At 44.6% G+C, this 17,812-nt stretch overlaps 2 protein-coding genes across 4 annotated transcripts in view; one reads left to right on the plus strand and one right to left on the minus strand.

Moving 5' to 3' along the window:
• The first annotated feature begins 4,163 nt into the window (after positions 1 to 4,163).
• Positions 4,164 to 17,812, plus strand: part of LOC144670180 (ADP-ribose glycohydrolase MACROD1-like) — an 886,999-nt gene continuing 873,350 nt past the window's right edge. For all 3 annotated transcript variants that reach the window (XR_013573837.1, XM_078532655.1, XM_078532656.1), the window contains exons 1-2: positions 4,164 to 4,609; positions 6,658 to 6,759. Coding sequence is in view for 2 of the 3 variants with exons in the window: in XM_078532655.1 (XP_078388781.1) it covers positions 4,315 to 4,609; positions 6,658 to 6,759 (397 nt within the window). In the remaining variant the exon portion in view is untranslated. The remainder of the gene's footprint in view (positions 4,610 to 6,657; positions 6,760 to 17,812) is intronic.
• On the minus strand, positions 6,059 to 10,875 carry rilpl2 (Rab interacting lysosomal protein-like 2). The gene has a single exon (XM_078532658.1). It carries the CDS (start codon positions 10,753 to 10,755, stop codon positions 10,180 to 10,182), a length of 576 nt encoding a protein of 191 aa, XP_078388784.1. The 5' UTR covers positions 10,756 to 10,875; the 3' UTR covers positions 6,059 to 10,179.

The raw sequence follows: 17,812 nt of genomic DNA on the forward strand, positions 1-17,812 counted from the left end.
GCTCACCGTTCGGAAATCCCGCCCCATCCGCTCCCACTGGCCGACGACCCCGGCTTCCCTCCGTTCCGATAGGTCCACCCGATGATCAATCGTTGTGCGGAAATCCCCGCCCCCCCCACCGCCGCCTCAGGCACACCCTATTGGTCGCGGCGCCACGGCTTTTCCACTCCCATTGGTCTTCTTGATAATCAATCACCATCCTCTGTGGCGGGGGGGGGGGGGTGTGTGAACTTCGCCAACTGTCCGTTCCCATTGGCCGCCGCTCCAGGTTTATTCAGTTTCGATTGGTCCGTCTGATAATCAATCATTCCCCGGAGATCCCGCCTCACCAGCTCGGTCCCATTGGCCGCCCGCCGTTCCCGAGAGCTTCCAGTTCCGACTGGTCCATTCGTTAATCAATCACAGTCCAGCGGCCGGATAGGAAATCCCGCCTATCAATCGCCGCTCATTGGCCAAAGCGGCGTGGAGGGTGGGGGGGGTGGGCGGGTTGCTCTGTCAATCAGGAAGCGGCGAATCAGAGGCTCCAGCCGCCTCGGCACGCAGAGTCCGACCCGCCTCCGCCAAAGGAGGCCTGTGATTGGTTAATATCCTCCGTCGCTACCTTTCGACTGGCTCCGCCGGCCGTCAATCATGTCAGTGACTGACAGGTTTTTCAACCTGGGGGAACATTCTGGAGCTTTGCTGAAGGAGTCAATTCACTTTTAGAGTCGTTATAAATAAATTGCAACGCCCAATTGCAATTCCAATTATGTACCTGGCTGGGCGTGCAGCTTCAGAAATGCAAAAATATGCAAAAATAAATAAATATGCAAATGTGTGCAAAAAATAAAATCAGAATTTTGGACCTTTTTTATGGTTTTAATTCACTTCAGGCTTTCTTTCCTCCCCACCTTTGCTTCCCTCCCCAAGCCTTTGGCAATTTACTTTCATATGGCTGCCACGTCGAGTAAAGAATTTGTATTTTCCAATTCTCACAGCCCAGCAAGTGCTGAATGAAGTGCAGCCACTGTTGTTGAGTAGGCGCACAGCAAGATCCCACAAGCAACAATGTACAAAATCATGTGTGGAGTCATATACTTCTGTGGCAAAATGTACAACCTCAACTCACTTAAATTGCATCATTTACAACCACAGACACGCAAGAAATACCAAGTCAAATAACATGCAACAATGCTTTTTCAGTGTAATTGTTATCACCAGCTCAATTTCTTTTGCAAGGATAAGCTATTGATTTTTCTATGCAGTGAGTTATTGTCTGAAATACATTGCCTGAAAGGGTGGAAAAAGATTCAATAATAACTTTCAAAAGGGAATTAGATAAATACTTGGGGGGAGGCGGAATTTACAGGGCAGTGGCGGGAAGCACAAGGGAGTGAGACTATTGAAATAACTCTTTTTAAAAAGCTGGTAGAGGCGCAATGGGCTGAATGGCCTCCTGTGTGCTGCTGATTGCAAAAGAGAAAAATAAACACAGAATTAAGCTACTCGGCCTAACCAGTCTGTGCAACTGTTGATATTCCAAGTGAGTTTTCTCCCAGCCTACCTAACTTATCTCAGTTTTATTTTCTATTCCCTTTTCTCTCCTGTACTCGTCCAATTTCCTTTTGAAAGCATCTAAGCATTCACCTCAACCACTTTCTGTGGTAGCGAGTCCCACATTTTAGCCAGTCTAAGTAAATAAATTTTTCCTGATTTCCCCTTTGGATTTATTTATGGCACCTAGTTTTGGATTCTCCCACATTCTCCCTATTCCCTCTACTGCCACATTATGAGTACTAACAGATCTCCTCTTCTCTTTTCTTAACATCTCAATTTAAAAATTTTAATCCATGAATTCAGAGACCTCCCTATCTCTGTAATCTCCTCCAACCCTACCTATCTCTGTAACCTCCTCCAGTCCCTACAACCCTCCCTATCTCTGTAACCTCCTCCAGCCCCTACAACCCTCCCTATCTCTGTAACCTCCTCCAGCCCCTACACCCCTCCCTATCTCTGTAACCTCCTCCAGCCCCTACAAACCTCCCTATCTCTGTAACCTCCTCCAGCCCCTACAACCTTCCCTATCTCTGTAACCTCCTCCAGCCCCTCCAATACCCCCTATCTCTGTAACCTCCTCCAAACCTCCCTATCTCTGTAACCTCCTCCAGCCCCACAACCCTCCCTATCTCTGTAACCTCCTCTCGCCCCTCCAATACTCCCTATCTCTGTAACCTCCTCCAGCCCCACAACCCTCCCTATCTCTGTAACCTCCTCCCGCCCCTCCAATACTCCCTATCTCTGTAACCTCCTCCAACGCTACAATACTCCTTATCCCTGTAATCTCCTCCAGCCTCTACAAACCCCCCCCATCTCTGTAACCTCCTTCAGCTCCTACAACCCTCCGTGGATCTTTGCACTCCTCCAATTCCGGCCTCTAGACCATCCCCTGATTTCCATCACTCCACCGTTGGTGGCCGTGCCTTCAGCTGCCTGGGCCCTCAGCTCTGTGAATTCCCTCCCTATATCTCTCCATCTCTCTCCTCCTTTAGGACACTCCTTAAAACCAATCTCTTTAACTTAGTCTTTGGTCAACTGCCTGATATATCCTTAGGTGGCTCATGGTCAAATTTTTTTGTCTGAATTAGGCTCCTGTGAAGCAGCTTGGGGGATGTTTTACTACATTTAGTAGTGCTATATGAATGTCAGCTGTTGTTTGTTTTCTTTATTCTTTCATGGGATGTGGGCGACACTGGCAAGGGCAAAATTTGTTACCCATCCCTAATTACCCTTGAGCTGAGTGGCTTGCTAGGCCATTTCAGAGGGCAGTTAAGAGTCAACCATATTTCTGTGGGCCTGGAGTCACATGTAGGCCAGACTGGGTAAGGATTCCCTTCCCAGGAATCAGCCGAGTGAACCTTCTCTGTTCTGATTGGTTGAAGTATCGCCATGGAGAAAGAAACAGGGAACCATAGGTTCCCTAAGCTCCTGGGTAACTCACAAAAGGCATAAGGTTTGAGTACCTTTTGCAAAGAATGGGCCTGGCATTTGAATGCATGTTGCTTCTAGCAAGTGTGAATGAACCATGTTACAAGTTTATAAAAACAAAAAACTGCGGATGCTGGAAATCCAAAACAAAAACAGAATTACCTGGAAAAACTCAACAGGTCTGGCAGCGTCGGCGGAGAAGAAAAGAGTTGACGTTTCGAGTCCTCATGACTCGAAACGTCAACTCTTTTCTTCTCCGCCGATGCTGCCAGACCTGCTGATGTTACAAGTTTGACTGATTAACTTAAATTGGTTGGTTGTTGGTGTAGCTATTGGTTACGGTAGCTGTTGGCTATATATTTAGAGAGTAAAATACCACTCGGAAGGATCACTGGCTAACTCTGACCTCTAGCAAAGGGTATTTACTGCAGGTTTAGAAATTACTTAAAAGTTCAGAAGTACATCAATAAAGTGAATCTGCTTGGACAAGATTTCACCTGTAAGATATGTTTTGCCCCATATCGTACTTAGCCCTGCTAGAACCGACAGAATAAATTTTACTAATTAAGTGGAAATAAGTTTGCACCTTGTTGTAGCAACAGTGTTGTTATGACAGTTTTCACAATTTGGTTTTAACATGCTGCAATATATATATTTAAAAAAAAAAGAAATATTTAGACGAGCACTTGAAACATCAAAGCACGCAGGGCTACAGGCCAAGTGCTGGGAAGTTAGATTAGAATAGATAAGTGCTTGATGGCCAGCATGGACACAATGGGCCGAAGGGCCTGTTTCTGTGCTGTATGACTCTATGACTCTAAGCGCATTAGTGAACCAGATGGGTTTTAACAACAACTGATGATAGTTTCATGGTCACCATTAATGAGACTAGCTTTAAATTCCGGATTTATTAATTTGAATTTAAATTCCACCAGCCGTTGTGGGATTTGAACCCGTGTCCCCCAGAGAATTAGCCTGACCTTCTAGATTACTAGCCCAGTGACATTGTTTAAAAATACCATGACCGTACTATGATCCTACAAACTCTCTCAAACACTGAATCTGGTGGTATTTTAATTTTGAGAGTGTGGGAAGGGCACCCATAGAAATGGGGCAGAGAACTACAAATCCCATAAACCCTCGCTCCGGGTCACCGCCCCCACTGCTCCCTGATTGGTCCGCCTTTGGGGGTGGCGGTCATGTGCCCCGGAAGAACTAGCCTCGTCAGTGAGGATTAAGCGAGAGAGAGAAAAAAAAAATCAAAATATTGCAACGGGTTCGACGGTGCAGCCACCTGCTCGTAGGTGCAAAACAAAAAAAAGGCGATAACGGTGTTTCGGGAGCGGAGCGATGGAGAAACTCGTCGTCGGGGTCGGCCGGAGCCGACTTCATTGGAACGGGCGGCCGTTGGTGTGGGCGCGCGGCGCGGCTTCGAACGCGTTCCGAGTCCAACGGTCGCCACGGCCGGCGGCCGGCGGCGGCTTGGCGCCTGCGCGCTGGCTGTTGCCCGCCGGCCGCGGGCCCCGCCGCCCTCACTCGCTGCCGTCGAGCGCAGCGGCCGCTGGCGTCTCCACGTCGCTCGGCCGCATGTCCGCCAAAGGGTTTACCCCCGCTCACCTTGACGCCGACTGGAAAGTGGCGAAAAGTAAGTATTTCACCGCCACTCCACACAAAGCTCCAAGTTTACCAAAATATATTTCACTCATGTTGCTGGAAATAAAAGTTGGGTCAAAGGGGCGGGTTTTAAGGAGTGTCTTAAAGGAGAAGAGCAGCTGAGGGAGGGAATTCCACAGATTAAGGTTTAGACACCTGAAGGCAATGGTGAGGCCTCGGGCATCAAGTGATGTGCAAGAGGTGACTATTATTGGTCATCATTTCCGATCAATATTTGTTAATCAGTTTTACTATAAACACTAGCACCATCTGGTCACAGGCTTTTAAACTCTGTGGAATGAACCTTTGCCCATGACCACCTTTTGCATATTTACAAACCACTTGCATTCATCAAGTCAACATGGGCATTATTATTTACTACTTTACCATAAAACAGCAAAACCCGAGAGGAACTGTTAAAACGAAGGCACGTTGTAGCAGAGGTAGGCCATTCAGCCCCTTCGAGCCTGCTCTCCCATTCAGTAAGATCATGGCTGCTTTGATTGGCGTCTCAACACCCACTTTCCTGTCTGCCCCCCCCCCAAAACCCTTGAGTCCCATGCTTTATTTAGATAGTCAAGCCTAACTCTGCTTTGAATAAATTCAATGACCTTGCCTCCAATGCTTTTGGGGGAAAGGAATTCCATATACTGATGACTCAGAGAAAAAAAAATCCTCATCTCCTTAAATCTCCCTCTTCTTCTCAATCTCCTTCTTAATCTCCCTCTTATTCTTAAACTGTGTCCCCCTAGTCCTAGTCCATCCCCTACAAATGGAACCATCCTCCCTATCTACCCTATCAAGCCCCCTCTCAGTATCTTACATGTTTCAATAAGATCATTTCTCATTCTTCTAAACTCCAATGGTTATCGACTCAACCTGTTCAACCTTTCTTCATAAATTAAGCCCTCATCCCAGGAATGAGTTGAGTCGACCTTCTCCGAACTCCTCTGAACCAAATTATATCTTTTTTTTCAAATAAGGGGACCAAAACTGTACACAATATTCCAGATGTGGAATATAAAATAAAATAAGAGTTAAAATTACTGTACACTCCTTAATCTCTTGACCTCCTCCCTGTCTTATTCAGGGACTTTTTATAGTTTATGGAATTCAAAATAAAATCGACAACAGGCAGGTAAGCAGAACACTCACTTTGCCTCACCTCCTCTCCTCACACATGCAGTTTTTGAGTTTAAAAAGAAACAATAAATTTCATCTAAATAAAGCTTTAGAAATCCACCATATTCTCCAAAATTATTGGAACAAAAGTTACTGAATATCCACGGCTAGAAGCTAAAGAAAAATATTTCACCACTACAGTTGTCTGGTACTTCGCCATCATGGGAATTTATGTACACTGCAAACGCTCAGGACGTAACATTCAAAACATTGTAAGGTCACAGCTATGGGTAAAAAGTATCAAGTCCAATTGCAGGGATTTGGAAGAGTTTTTCAAGTGAAAACTTTAATGAAAGTATAAAAATACAGTAATTTATCAACTTATTGTGCGACATGTCATTTGTTTTGGTCCCCATTTGCACTTTAAGTTAACTAAGTTTGTGGGGAGAGGGGGCTGCAAGAGACTCAGGTGCTGTGACTCGGGGAAGAAAAATTTGTCCAGGGTTCCTGGGACTGACTGCTGACTGTACATGTGTGTGGGCATGAGGGGTGTCGACTCTGCCTTAACATTCAGGAGTGCAGTAACAGAGAGGCCACTGGACTAATGATCTGTGAGTTCAAATCCCATCATGGCAGTTGGGGATGGAATTTAAATTTAGTCTTGGAATAAATTCTGGAATAAAGCTAGTATCATCAATGGTAACCGTAAAACTACTGGATTGTCTTAAACACCTATCTAGTTCACTAATGTCCTTTAGAGAAGAAAATCTGACATCCTTGAGCCAACATGCCTCTGCAGAAAGAGGTACCGTAAATATTGGTCAAGACTTGCAATAGGCTGTTTATGGTTGGGTCCAGGAGGAAATTCAGGGCCATAAATACAGAACCTTTTTTGTTTTTGTTTTTTTTTCCAAAAAGAGCACTTGGAGAAAATTGATCGCACAGAAAGACGAAGTTACTACAAAGCTGAAAGATTTGTTATCCTCGATGAGATTCAAACATGGAAAGACTTTGCTGAAGGTGAGTCAGAGATTGTTATACGTAAAAGGACAAACTAAGCTCGAAGGAGATAGGTCCATCAAGAAGTTAGTACTCTGAAGGATGAAACGTTTCCTATGTTCCCTTTCAGCCAGGAGAAGAGTGGAGGGAGGGTGTGGTCTACAATTCTACTGAAGATTTACAAGGATGTTGCCAGCAATGTGTGGGTGTACATATCAGGAAAGGATGGACAGGCTGGGTCTTCTCTCTAAAGAAAAGAAGGCTGAGGGTGACCTAATAGAGGTCTTTAAAATTCTGAAAGATTTTGATAGAGTGGATACAGAGAGAATGTATCCTCTTGTGATGAAGAGCAGAACTAGAGGCCACCAATATAAAATAGTTACTGAGAAATCCAACAGAGAATTCAGGAGAAACTCCTTTACACAGAATGCTGAGAATGTGGAACTCCTACTACAGTTGCTGAGGCAAATGGTATAGATGTATTTAAGGGGCTAGACAAGTATATGAGGGAGAAGGGAATAGAGGGTTACGACAATATATTTAGATGAGGAAAGATTGGAGGAGACTGGACTCGAGCATAAACACTGGCAAGGACTGAATGGCCCGTTTCTGTGCTATATATCTTATGTAATCTGATGTACAATTCCTCTCAGTGTCCCTGAATCAGGAAACAGTCAAATAAAAACAGAAATGCTGGAAATACTCAACAGGTCAGTGTTTAGAGAAACAGAGTTAACATTTCCAATGACCTTCCTGGAAGAAGTTAAGAGATTTAACAGTCTGTAAACAAGTACAGTCATGGAAAGAAGATGTTAGGGGGGGCAGGGGGGAGGCAGTGTTAGGGGTGCTGGGTATGGTGGGAACAATCAGCCAAGGTTTCCAATCTCAATTATTAGCTGGTGATCTTTGCTGGAAGTCTGCATGTGTGAAAGTTTGATGAACAGAAGATTGGACCCGGCTCTGGCAGTGTCTAGATCGCCGGATACATTTTTTCCCTCCTCGGTGCACAAAAGAAGAGTGGCCATTTCATTGAGGTACTGTAACCTTTTCCCAGTGCCGTTCTGAATCCTCACAAGAGATGCAAAAAAGTTAGTGGAGCGGATAGAATAAAACTAATTGTAATCAATGAACTTCACAATTCAGAGCCCATCTAAGCCTTACAAAATGCATGTGTTTGAGAAGAAATGTGTATAGATATGATTAAATTATTGCAAAACATCAACTTATCCAGTTCTGACAGCTCAGTAGGAAATTAGTCCCACTTCCTTCAAATACATGTTATAGACACACGAGGGATGACAGAATAATAAATGTACTTAATCTCTGCCAAAGGCAGTATAAATATTTTACACCAATATTATTCCTACAAGAGCTTGAAAGCTGCAGAACCAGTAACCGACAAAACTCAGCGAGTCATATATTTCTCAAAAAACAACCTGTCCCGTCAGTATACAAAACATTGTGTGCTCTATATTATCCATCCATTAGCCAGAGGCACTCTGTAAAGATTGTATTTTTCAGCATGTGGGAATGCGATGAAAAGACCACTGAATGCCATTGAAATGAAGTACCAGTCCCTGACACACATTCTCCGTTGTAGGCTAATCATAGTACATGGCTCGTATTGATTTCAAGGTGTTCCAGTTTATCATTGTGATGTGAAGTCACCCGAAGCAGTTTTAGGTCAGTGATATGAGCCCATTTCCAGGAAATGATTATACGTTGCCTCGGTTGACGCATTTACTGTGTCAACCAAGGCTCAGTCGTCGCACCTTCAGCTCACAAGGCTGTAAAAGGTCCCATGGCACTATTTTGAAGAAGAATGGGAATTTTCTCCAGTGTTCGGGCCAATATTTATTCCGTGATCGGCATCATATAAACCGATTATCCAGGTCATTATCACATTGCTGTCGTTTGAAACTGTGTGTGAACTAACTGCCCCATTTCCTGCATTACAATGGTGACTACACTTCAGAAAGTACTGAATTGGCTGTAAAATGCTTTGGTGTTCGTGAAAGGCACTATATAAATGCAAGTCTTTCAATTCTTTTTTTGGCTTCACACCAGCTACAGTATAACTACAATTGGCATTAAAATAAAGTTTAAAAACTCTCCAGGTGGTTTGAATTTTCACACACATATTGCATGTTCACTCAGATTGCTTTGCCTGCTTCTCATCACTGCAGGGCAGGAACCTGTCTCAGACTCATATGTATAATAAAACCAGGTCAGTACAGTTATTGCTCCATAGCTAAGTCTGATCGTCTTATTCTGGGAAATCTATTAATTTTAACTCCTACTTTATAAACTCTGCTTTATTAAGGAATTGCTTTTTATGCAAGCTCATGTAGAGAATAAATGCCAAAATGGACTGTTTGGGCTGAATGACCCATTTCTGTGTTATAACTTCTATGTAATTTTAAGCAATACTTTCAGGGATAGCAATGGTTTATCATCGAGTTTTTTTAAAAATTCATTTACAGGATGTGGGTATTGCTGGCCTGCCTGGCATTTACTGCCCCAGAGAAGTTGGTGGTCAGCTGCCTTCTTGAAAACAACTGAATGATTTGCTAGGGCAGTTAAGAGTCAATCTTTTCCTTCGGCAACACCTTCCAAACCCACGACCTCTACCACTTAGAAGGACAAGGGCAGCAGACACATAGGAACACTGCCACTTGCAAGTTCCCCTCCAAGCCACACACCATCCTGACTTGGAAATATATCGGCCGTTCCTTCACCGCCACAGGGTCAAAATCCTGGAACTCCCTTCCTAACAGCACTGTGGGTGCACCTGTACCACATGGACTGCAGCGGCTCAAGAAGGCAGCTCACCACCACCTTCAAGGGGCAATTATGGATGGACAATAAAAGCTGGCCTAGCCAGCGACACCCACATCCCATAAATGATAAAAAAACACATTGCTGTGGGTCTGGAGTCACATATAGGCCAGAGCGGATTAAGGACAGCAGATTTGCTTCTCCAAAGGGCATTAGTGAGCTAGATAGGTTTTTAAAACTACCCATCAGTTCCACAATCACCATTACTAATACTAGCTTTTTATTCCAGATTTATTAAATTTCCCAGCTGTTGTGATGGGATTTGAACTCAAGTCTCTGAATTATTAGTTCAGGCCTCTGGATTACTAGGGCAGTAACTTGAACAATATACTACCACTATCATTAAGTAAAAGTGGCTACTTAGAAACTAAATCTACTTTAATTTCTTTTTCCAGTCCCGTTATTGCTGCTCTGGTTAGAAAAACAAACACAGCTCATTATTTTACACGTAGCAAAGTCAATTTTTTTGGTTTGTGTAGAAAGTAAACTTGGAAAATTCCTGTGTCAATACATTATAGAATTGTTCCAGAGTACCTTCATTCTGATTAACAAAACAATGAGTAAATGCCCAAAAATCCTTTTGAAGATCTGTTTCCCTGGAGCTTAAGGATTTTTTCTGTGTTTAATAGAAAACAGCTTTTTAACCATAGTTTTTTCACTTCCGTGGTTTGCACTCGACACATCCTTCTCTAGGCTTTGAGCTTGTTGAGTGGAGATTAATCCGCTTTTGTAACATTCCAGTTCTTCCTGTGCAACAAGCAACTGAGCCTTCAGTTTGTTGCGTTCTTGCAATACATCCCTCAGTTCCTGGAGTGTGAAACGTGGTCGATTTGGGTCGTTAACATCCACCACTAGTTTGTCCGGCCCAGTGTTCTGCTGCTTCTCTGAATCGCTTCTCGCCTCTTGGAGTTCTCTCCGAAGTCTTTCTGTTTCCGTCCTCAGGTTGTCGCGTTCAATTTTCAGCGTATCTGCTGTAAGGTTCTGCTTGTCCACCAGAGACTCAAATATTTCTAGAACTCTGATTATCTTGTACTGCAGCTCAGAGACTGTGTGGTTGTCTTCCAAGCTGCTGAGTTTGAATAAATCACGGCCAATGATGTAAGACATATCGTAGACATCTTCAGCTGTGAGCTCGAATGGATCTTTGTCAAATGCTGATGTAGGATTCAATTCCTCCATCGATTTTCCTTCCAGTGTCTCCTCACTCTCCTGCCAGACTAAAACTGAAAATAAAACCAGCTGATCATCTAAAATGAAGAACTGTTGTTTTACAAATGGCTTACTTCAGAAAAGCTTCACTCCATAATATTCATTATAACATAGGCAGATTTCCGTTGGAGTACTATAACCGTTTTCCACACTTCCTCTTTGTGTACCCAAGTTTCACATGACAGGAAGCAGGAGGGTTGTTTGATTGACAGTTTTTTTAAACCAACCCAGGGTTTTGTTTGGCAATCCCCAGTTGCTTAGCAACACCCACAGAGATGTAGAATTTGTGCTTGTGTTTTTGTTCTGCTTGCAAAAGAACTTTTCTGATTCTCTAATAGGCTGCCTGAAGTCCTAGAATCAGCATTTTTCCTCATTTTCTTTCAAATTTTATTTTAATTTTCTTTTCATAAACGCTGCAATCCAATAATGCTGAATTAGAGCCATAGAGTCATTTACAGCTCAGAAGGAGGCCATTTGTTCCATTGGCAACTTATGTTGGGCACCAGTTTCAAGAGTGCCAACTGCATGCCAGCATCTCAGCCAAGCCATCCTGGTCCTGATAGGCTATTTCACCATTGGGGTCATCACCCAGTATATATGTACACTTTCCAGCAGAGACTCCTGGATAGAGATTGAAAGTGGGAGATCTGGGTGATTCACTCCACTTCCTGATTGCTGAGGGCAAGTGTCATGCTCCTGCTGACATCCTGGCTGAGGGCAACTAAGTCAGCACAGAACAGTGATTGAATATGTAGCTTGCTGGTTCTGTGTGACTCAGTGCAATGCCATGGACTGCATTTACCCATGAGGTTATTGAGGGGGAAGAGTTTGGTTTTTCAACTTTATTTTTAAACATTCATGTTTTTTCTCTTATTTCTTTTTTAAAGATATTCTGTCCCATATCAAAGCTGTTTTAATTTTTGAAATAAGCTGTTTCATGCTACCCATTCCTCTTGAGACTGCTGCTTTAGTGGGAGAATTGAGGCAGTTATAACTATTGGCAAGACAGCCTCACCCTACATTATTTCATTTAAATACATGTGCCAGAGCCTCAGCTTTGCTCCTTTCCTAGCTGGGAGCCATTCCATTATCTGCAGCCTTACTGCGCACACATCCTGCATGTCACAATCTCTGTAATCGCATGATTGTTACATGCAGGATATGGTCCATGCAATGGACATTTCTTCTCAGCTATACCCAACATCTTCCTAGCAGATTGCCTCCCTAATGCATTAACTTAGTATATTTATCATTAAGTATCATTGGAAATGTGTATTTTTAAAGTTGGGGAATTGATTTCTAAACCTAGTCAGCCTCTCCAGCCTGAGTCAGACTCAGCTAAATTGACAAGCAACAAACCTTGAAATGAGCAGGCAAGGGAATGCTGTAAACCTGACTGGAGCCTATTTCAATTGACAATTTTGTTCAAAATATTATCACAGGAAGTTACCCTGAAATGCTTTAAAAAATGGGTCTGCGGATAAATACATCAGTGTGTTATGCGCTGGACTGATGTGTATAGGTTTGAGTGCTTACTTTTTCATAACCAGCTCTAGGATCTTGGCTATACCATTGGAGGAGGTGAAGAGCAAGGTTCAATTAAAAAAAGGAAGTATTTTGCCATAGAATATGACGTCGAATATATCGGACAGAAACAGGCCATTCAGCTCAACAGGTCAATGCCAGTGTTTATGCTGCACATTAGTCTTCTCCCACCATACTTTATCTCGCCCTATCATCATACTGCCCTATTTCATTTCCCTTGTGTAATTATTTAGATTCCTCTTAACTACATCTATGCTATTAATTTCAACCACTCCTTGTGGTAGCGAGTTCCATATTCTCATCGTTCCCTATAAAAAGAAGTCTCTTCTGAATTCGCTATTGGATTTATTAGTGATTGTCTTATATTTATGGCCCCTAGTTTTGGTCTCCCACACAAATGGAAACATCTTCTCCATGGTTGCTAAGCATTGACCCCTGCTAAGAAGCTCCTTGACTTTGTGGCCACCACCTAAGTCCATTGATCCGACGACATTAGGCACTGCTGTACCTTGTTTTGAAGTCTAATCTCAGTTTGATTGTTGGGCTCACAATGCACGGGTAAAATAGAATCTGACCCTGTTTGTACCCTTGAATCACAGACAGAGCGAGAGAGGACCCATGCTCCAATTATCACCTCTTTAGTATTGCATTTCTGTAGCACCTAGCACAACCTCAGGATGCTCCAAAATGCTTCACAGCCAATCAAGTCCTTTTGAAGTGTAGGCACTGTTGTAAAGTAGGAGGAAACATCCTCTGGCAAAATAAGGCAAAGATAGCAGTTGCCAATTCACCCATCACACTTCCAAGTTGTCATCTGCCCACATCTTTCATTGAATAGCTGAAGACTGATGGTGTGAGGTCAGAGAGTTTTAATTCCTTTGTCATATCAGTTCTGCCATTTTTGCATTGAGCAACCAGAGCAAAGTGCGAAGGCCCATCATGTAGGACGAATCAAATTTGACAGAATTAGAAGACTATGCAAATGAGTAAAATAAAAAGGGAAAACTGCAAATGCTGGAAATATGCAGTGGGTCAGTCAGCACCTGTAAAGACTAAAAACAGTGTCTGGTATTTTAGATTTGATTGTAGAAGGAAGTAAAGAGTCATGCAATTTTAAGATTCTAGGGAAGAAACAAACAACAGACTTTTGAGTTTTGGTTTCAACACTGTAAGGATGCAGAGTGGAGAAGACAATCTGCCGATGCTGGTTTAAAAATAGGTCAGAGAAAATGCCCAAGTTTCTGTTCCCTGTGGTAGTTCACTCCCATGCAAGGGGTTAAGAAGGACCAAGCCACTTCCCAGATGAGTGGCAAGAGGCGAATCCCATCGGACACAGATGACAAAGGGAGGACGAGGCAACCATGGCTGACAAGGGAAGTCAGGGACAGCATAAAAGCTAAAGAGAAAACATACAATGCGGTGAAGAGCTGTGGGAAACCAGGGGATTGGGAAGCCTACAAAGACCAACAGAGGACAACTAAAAAAGAAGTAAGGAGGGAGAAGATTAAATATGAGGGTAAACTAGCCAGTAATATAAAAGAAGATTGCAAGAGTTTTTTTTAGATATATAAAGGGTAAGAGAGAGGCAAAAGTGGACATTGGGCCGCTGGAAAATGATGCTGGAGAAGTAGTAGTGGGGAACAAAGAAATGGCGGAGGAACTGAATCTGTACTTTGCGTCAGTCTTCAAAGTGGAAGACACGAGTGACATCCCCAAAGTTCAAGAGAGTCGGGGGGCAGAGGTGAGTACGGTGGCCATTACCAAGGAGAAGGTGCTAGGAAAACTGAAAGGTCTGAAGGTGGATAAATCACCTGGACCAGATAGATTACACCCCAGAGTTCTGAAGGAGATAGCTGAAGAGATAGTGGAGGCGTTAGTGGTGACCTTTCAGGAATCACTCGTGTCAGGGAGGGTCCCAGAGGACTGGAAAATCGCTAATGTAACCCCCCTGTTTAAGAAGGAAGTGAGGCAAAAGACGGGAAATTACAGGCCGATTAGCCTGACGTCGGTCGTTGGTAAGATTTTAGAGTCCATTATTAAGGATGAGATTTCAGAATACTTGGAAGTGCATGGTAAAATCGGGCAAAGTCAGCATGGTTTCATCAAGGGGAGGTCATGCCTGATAAATCTGTTAGAATTCTTTGAGGAGGTAACGAGTAGGTTAGACAAAGGAGAGCCAATGGATGTTATCTACTTGGACTTCCAGAAGGCCTTTGACAAGGTGCCACACAGGAGGCTGCTCAGTAAGATAAGAGCCCATGGTGTTAGAAGCAAGGTACTAGCATGGATAGAAGATTGGCTGTCTGGCAGGAGGCAGAGAGTGGGGATAAGGGGGTCCTTCTCAGGATGGAGGCCGGTGACTAGTGGAGTTCCGCAGGGGTCAGTGTTGGGACCACAACTTTTCACTTTATACATTAATGATCTAGATGAAGGAACTGAGGGCATCCTGGCTAAGTTTGCAGATGATACAAAGATAGGTGGAGGTACAGGTAGTATTGAGGAGGCGGGGAGGCTGCAGAAGGATTTGGACAGGTTAGGAGAAAGGGCAAAGAAGTGGCAGATGGAATACAACGTGGGGAAGTGTGAGGTCATGCACTTTGGTAGGAAGAATAGAGGCATAGACTATTTTCTAAATGGGGAGAGAATTCAGAAATCTGGAGTGCAAAGGGACTTGGGAGTCCTAGTCCAGGATTCTCTTAAGGCTAACTTGCAGGTTGAGTCAGTAGTTAGTAAGGCAAATGCAATGTTGGCATTTATTTCGAGAGGACTAGAATATAAAAGCAGGGATGTGCTGCTGAGGCTTTATAAGGCTCTGGTCAGACCACATTTAGAATATTGTGAGCAATTTTGGGCCCCCATATCTCAGGAAGGATGTGCTGGCCCTGGAGAGGGTCCAGAGGAGGTTCACGAGAACGATCCCAGGAATGAAAGGCTTAACATATGAGGAACGTTTGAGGACTCTGGGTCTATACTCGATGGAGTTTAGAAGGATGAGGGAAGGTCGGATTGAAACTTACAGAATACTGAAAGGCCTGGATAGAGTGGACGTGGGGAAGATGTTTCCATTAGTAGGAGAGACTAGGACCCGAGGGCACAGCCTCAGAGTAAAGGGAAGACCTTTTTGGAAGAGAGATGAGGAGAAACTTCTTTAGCCAGAGAGTGGTGAATCTATGGAATTCATTGGCCAGGTCATTGAGTGTATTTAAGACGGAGATAGATAGGTTCTTGATTGGTAAGGGGATCAAAGGTTACGGGGAGAAGGCGAGAGAATGGGGTTGAGAAACTTATCAGCCATGATTGAATGGCGGAGCAGATTTGATGGGCCGATTGGCCTAATTTCTGCTCCTATGTCTTATGGTCTTATGACAAGGGCTGCTGCTCTTCAGACAAAAAAGGGCAAGGGCGGCACCTACAGAAGAAGTGGCAAAGCTCTAGGGAACTGGAGGAGGAGACACCCTAGCTCCAGAACATTGGAGACAATGAAGAGACCAGTGCCCCCCAACTTTGCCCTCAACTTCATGAGGCCTGCGCACCCAACTCCGGGAAGCCGAGAGCAGCAATGCCCTGGAGGGGGAATGGATTGGACAGACTTCTCCAACAGAGAATAATTCAAACTTCGCCCCTTGCACAAACCCCCCCCCCGATGCCACCTGAGCAGAACATTTCTAATGGGGCGGTTCAGGAAGGTTTCCCCAGCCCATCCAAAGTGAGACAATTTGCAAACACCAAGGGTATGCAGGAGCAGACCAAAGGACTGGAACTGTCAAAGACAAAAGGTCTGGTAAGCAACAAAATGCTTTAAAAATGGGGATAAAGATTGTATCCATTAACACGCATAGTGTTAAATCTACTACGCGATGTGTTGCGACCTTGGATTACCTTGCCAAGCTCAAAGCTGACCTGTTTCTGCAGGAGTGTGCGATACCGCACCTCAACTCCTACAGGCAATGGTCATGATGGTGGTCCCATGGGCCATCAATCTGGTCGGGAGGAAACGGCTCACCTTCCTCTGGCCTGGGTATCCTGCTGCGGGGAGGAGACTTCGCCATCTCCGAGGTTAAGGAGGTGGTGGGCAGGCGCCTCCTCGTAGCAGACGTATTGTACAACACTGCTCCACTTTGGTTAATTGATGTGTGTGCCCCGGCTCAAAACAGTGAGTGGCTGGCAGTCCTTCAGTAGCTCCCACTGCTGCTTCAACTTCCAGTCCGGTTATTCTTGGCGGTAACTTCAACTGCATCATCGATGCAGCTGGACGATCCAGCAGGGCCGAGAGCAGACTGGACGCCACGTTCAGATTTCTGATGGAAACAATAAAGAATGCCAAGCTGAACGATGTCCTCAGCAACCCTGCAGATGGAGTGCAGCATAGATACACCTGATCGTGGCCAGACGGGTCCAGCCATTCCAGGATAGACTTCCTGTTTGAGTCCCGAGCGTTCACAGTCAGATCCACCAACATCAAGCCAGTGTTCTTCTCTGACCACTGCCTCCTACTGGCCGCCTGTCACTTACAGGAAGACCAGAGGGCTGGCAGGGGGACATGGAATCTGAACATGCAACCCTGACCCCAGAGAACATTGAGGAACTCAAGAGGGATTACAAAGGTTGGAGAATCTTGAAGCCCCTCTTTGAGTCCCTGACATACTGGTGGGAAGCGATCAAGGAGAACATCAAGAAATTTTTCATTCTCAAAGGTGTTCAGAAAGCTAGAAAGGGACAGAGGGAAACGTCCCAAATCCAGAAAAACATGGGGAAGAATTTTCGGGTCAGTGAGCAGGGGCATGGCGGGTGTCCCGACGTCACCACGCGCCATTTAGATTTTCAGTTCGGTGGGCGCACAGCCGAGTCGGTTGCATGCCTGCCGAACTGTCAAAGGCCTATTAAGCCCATTTAAATAGTCATTAAAACAATTAACGGAGCTGCTCATCCAACCTTAAGGTTGGCGGGCAGGCGAAGAGCCCAGGCGGCCTTCGCATTTCTCATGGAACCTCATCCATGGGCGGGATGAGGCTTCATGAAGATTTCATTAATTAAATAAAATTTTTAATCAAAATTCATGAACATGTCCCAGCTCATGTATCACTGTCACATGAGGGGACATGTCTCAAAACATTTTCTATTCTTTATTTACATTTTTAAACCTTAAACTAATCTCCCTGAGGCACAGAGGTGCCTCGGAGATTTCTGTGCTCTTTCGCGCGCATGCGAAAGAGCGCAGGCCCCGACTCGGAATTCGGCGGCGCGGCTCCGATCGGGGGTGCCAATCGGGTTCGCGCATGTCCCCGCACAACCCCCACCGATGGGGGGAAATTTCTGCCCATGAAGAACCTGCTCTGGCTGCGGTCGATGGGGGTCGATGTCAAGGAGAACTCCAAGAGGTGAAGAGCCAGCAAGCCTCAATCTTTGCCTCGGAGGCCTCCAAGATCAGCTTCTAGCCCAGAGCCTGCTCCATGGAGCAGGATGAGACATGTTCATGTTTCTT

This window comes from Cetorhinus maximus, chromosome 31 (genome assembly GCF_964194155.1).
Source record: "Cetorhinus maximus chromosome 31, sCetMax3.hap1.1, whole genome shotgun sequence".
Classification (NCBI taxonomy): domain Eukaryota; kingdom Metazoa; phylum Chordata; class Chondrichthyes; order Lamniformes; family Cetorhinidae; genus Cetorhinus; species Cetorhinus maximus.

Coding starts and splice junctions, on each gene's coding strand:
- rilpl2 (XM_078532658.1), bottom strand. CDS start 10,755: ATGGAGGAATTGAATCCTACATCAGCATTTGACAAAGATCCATTCGAG.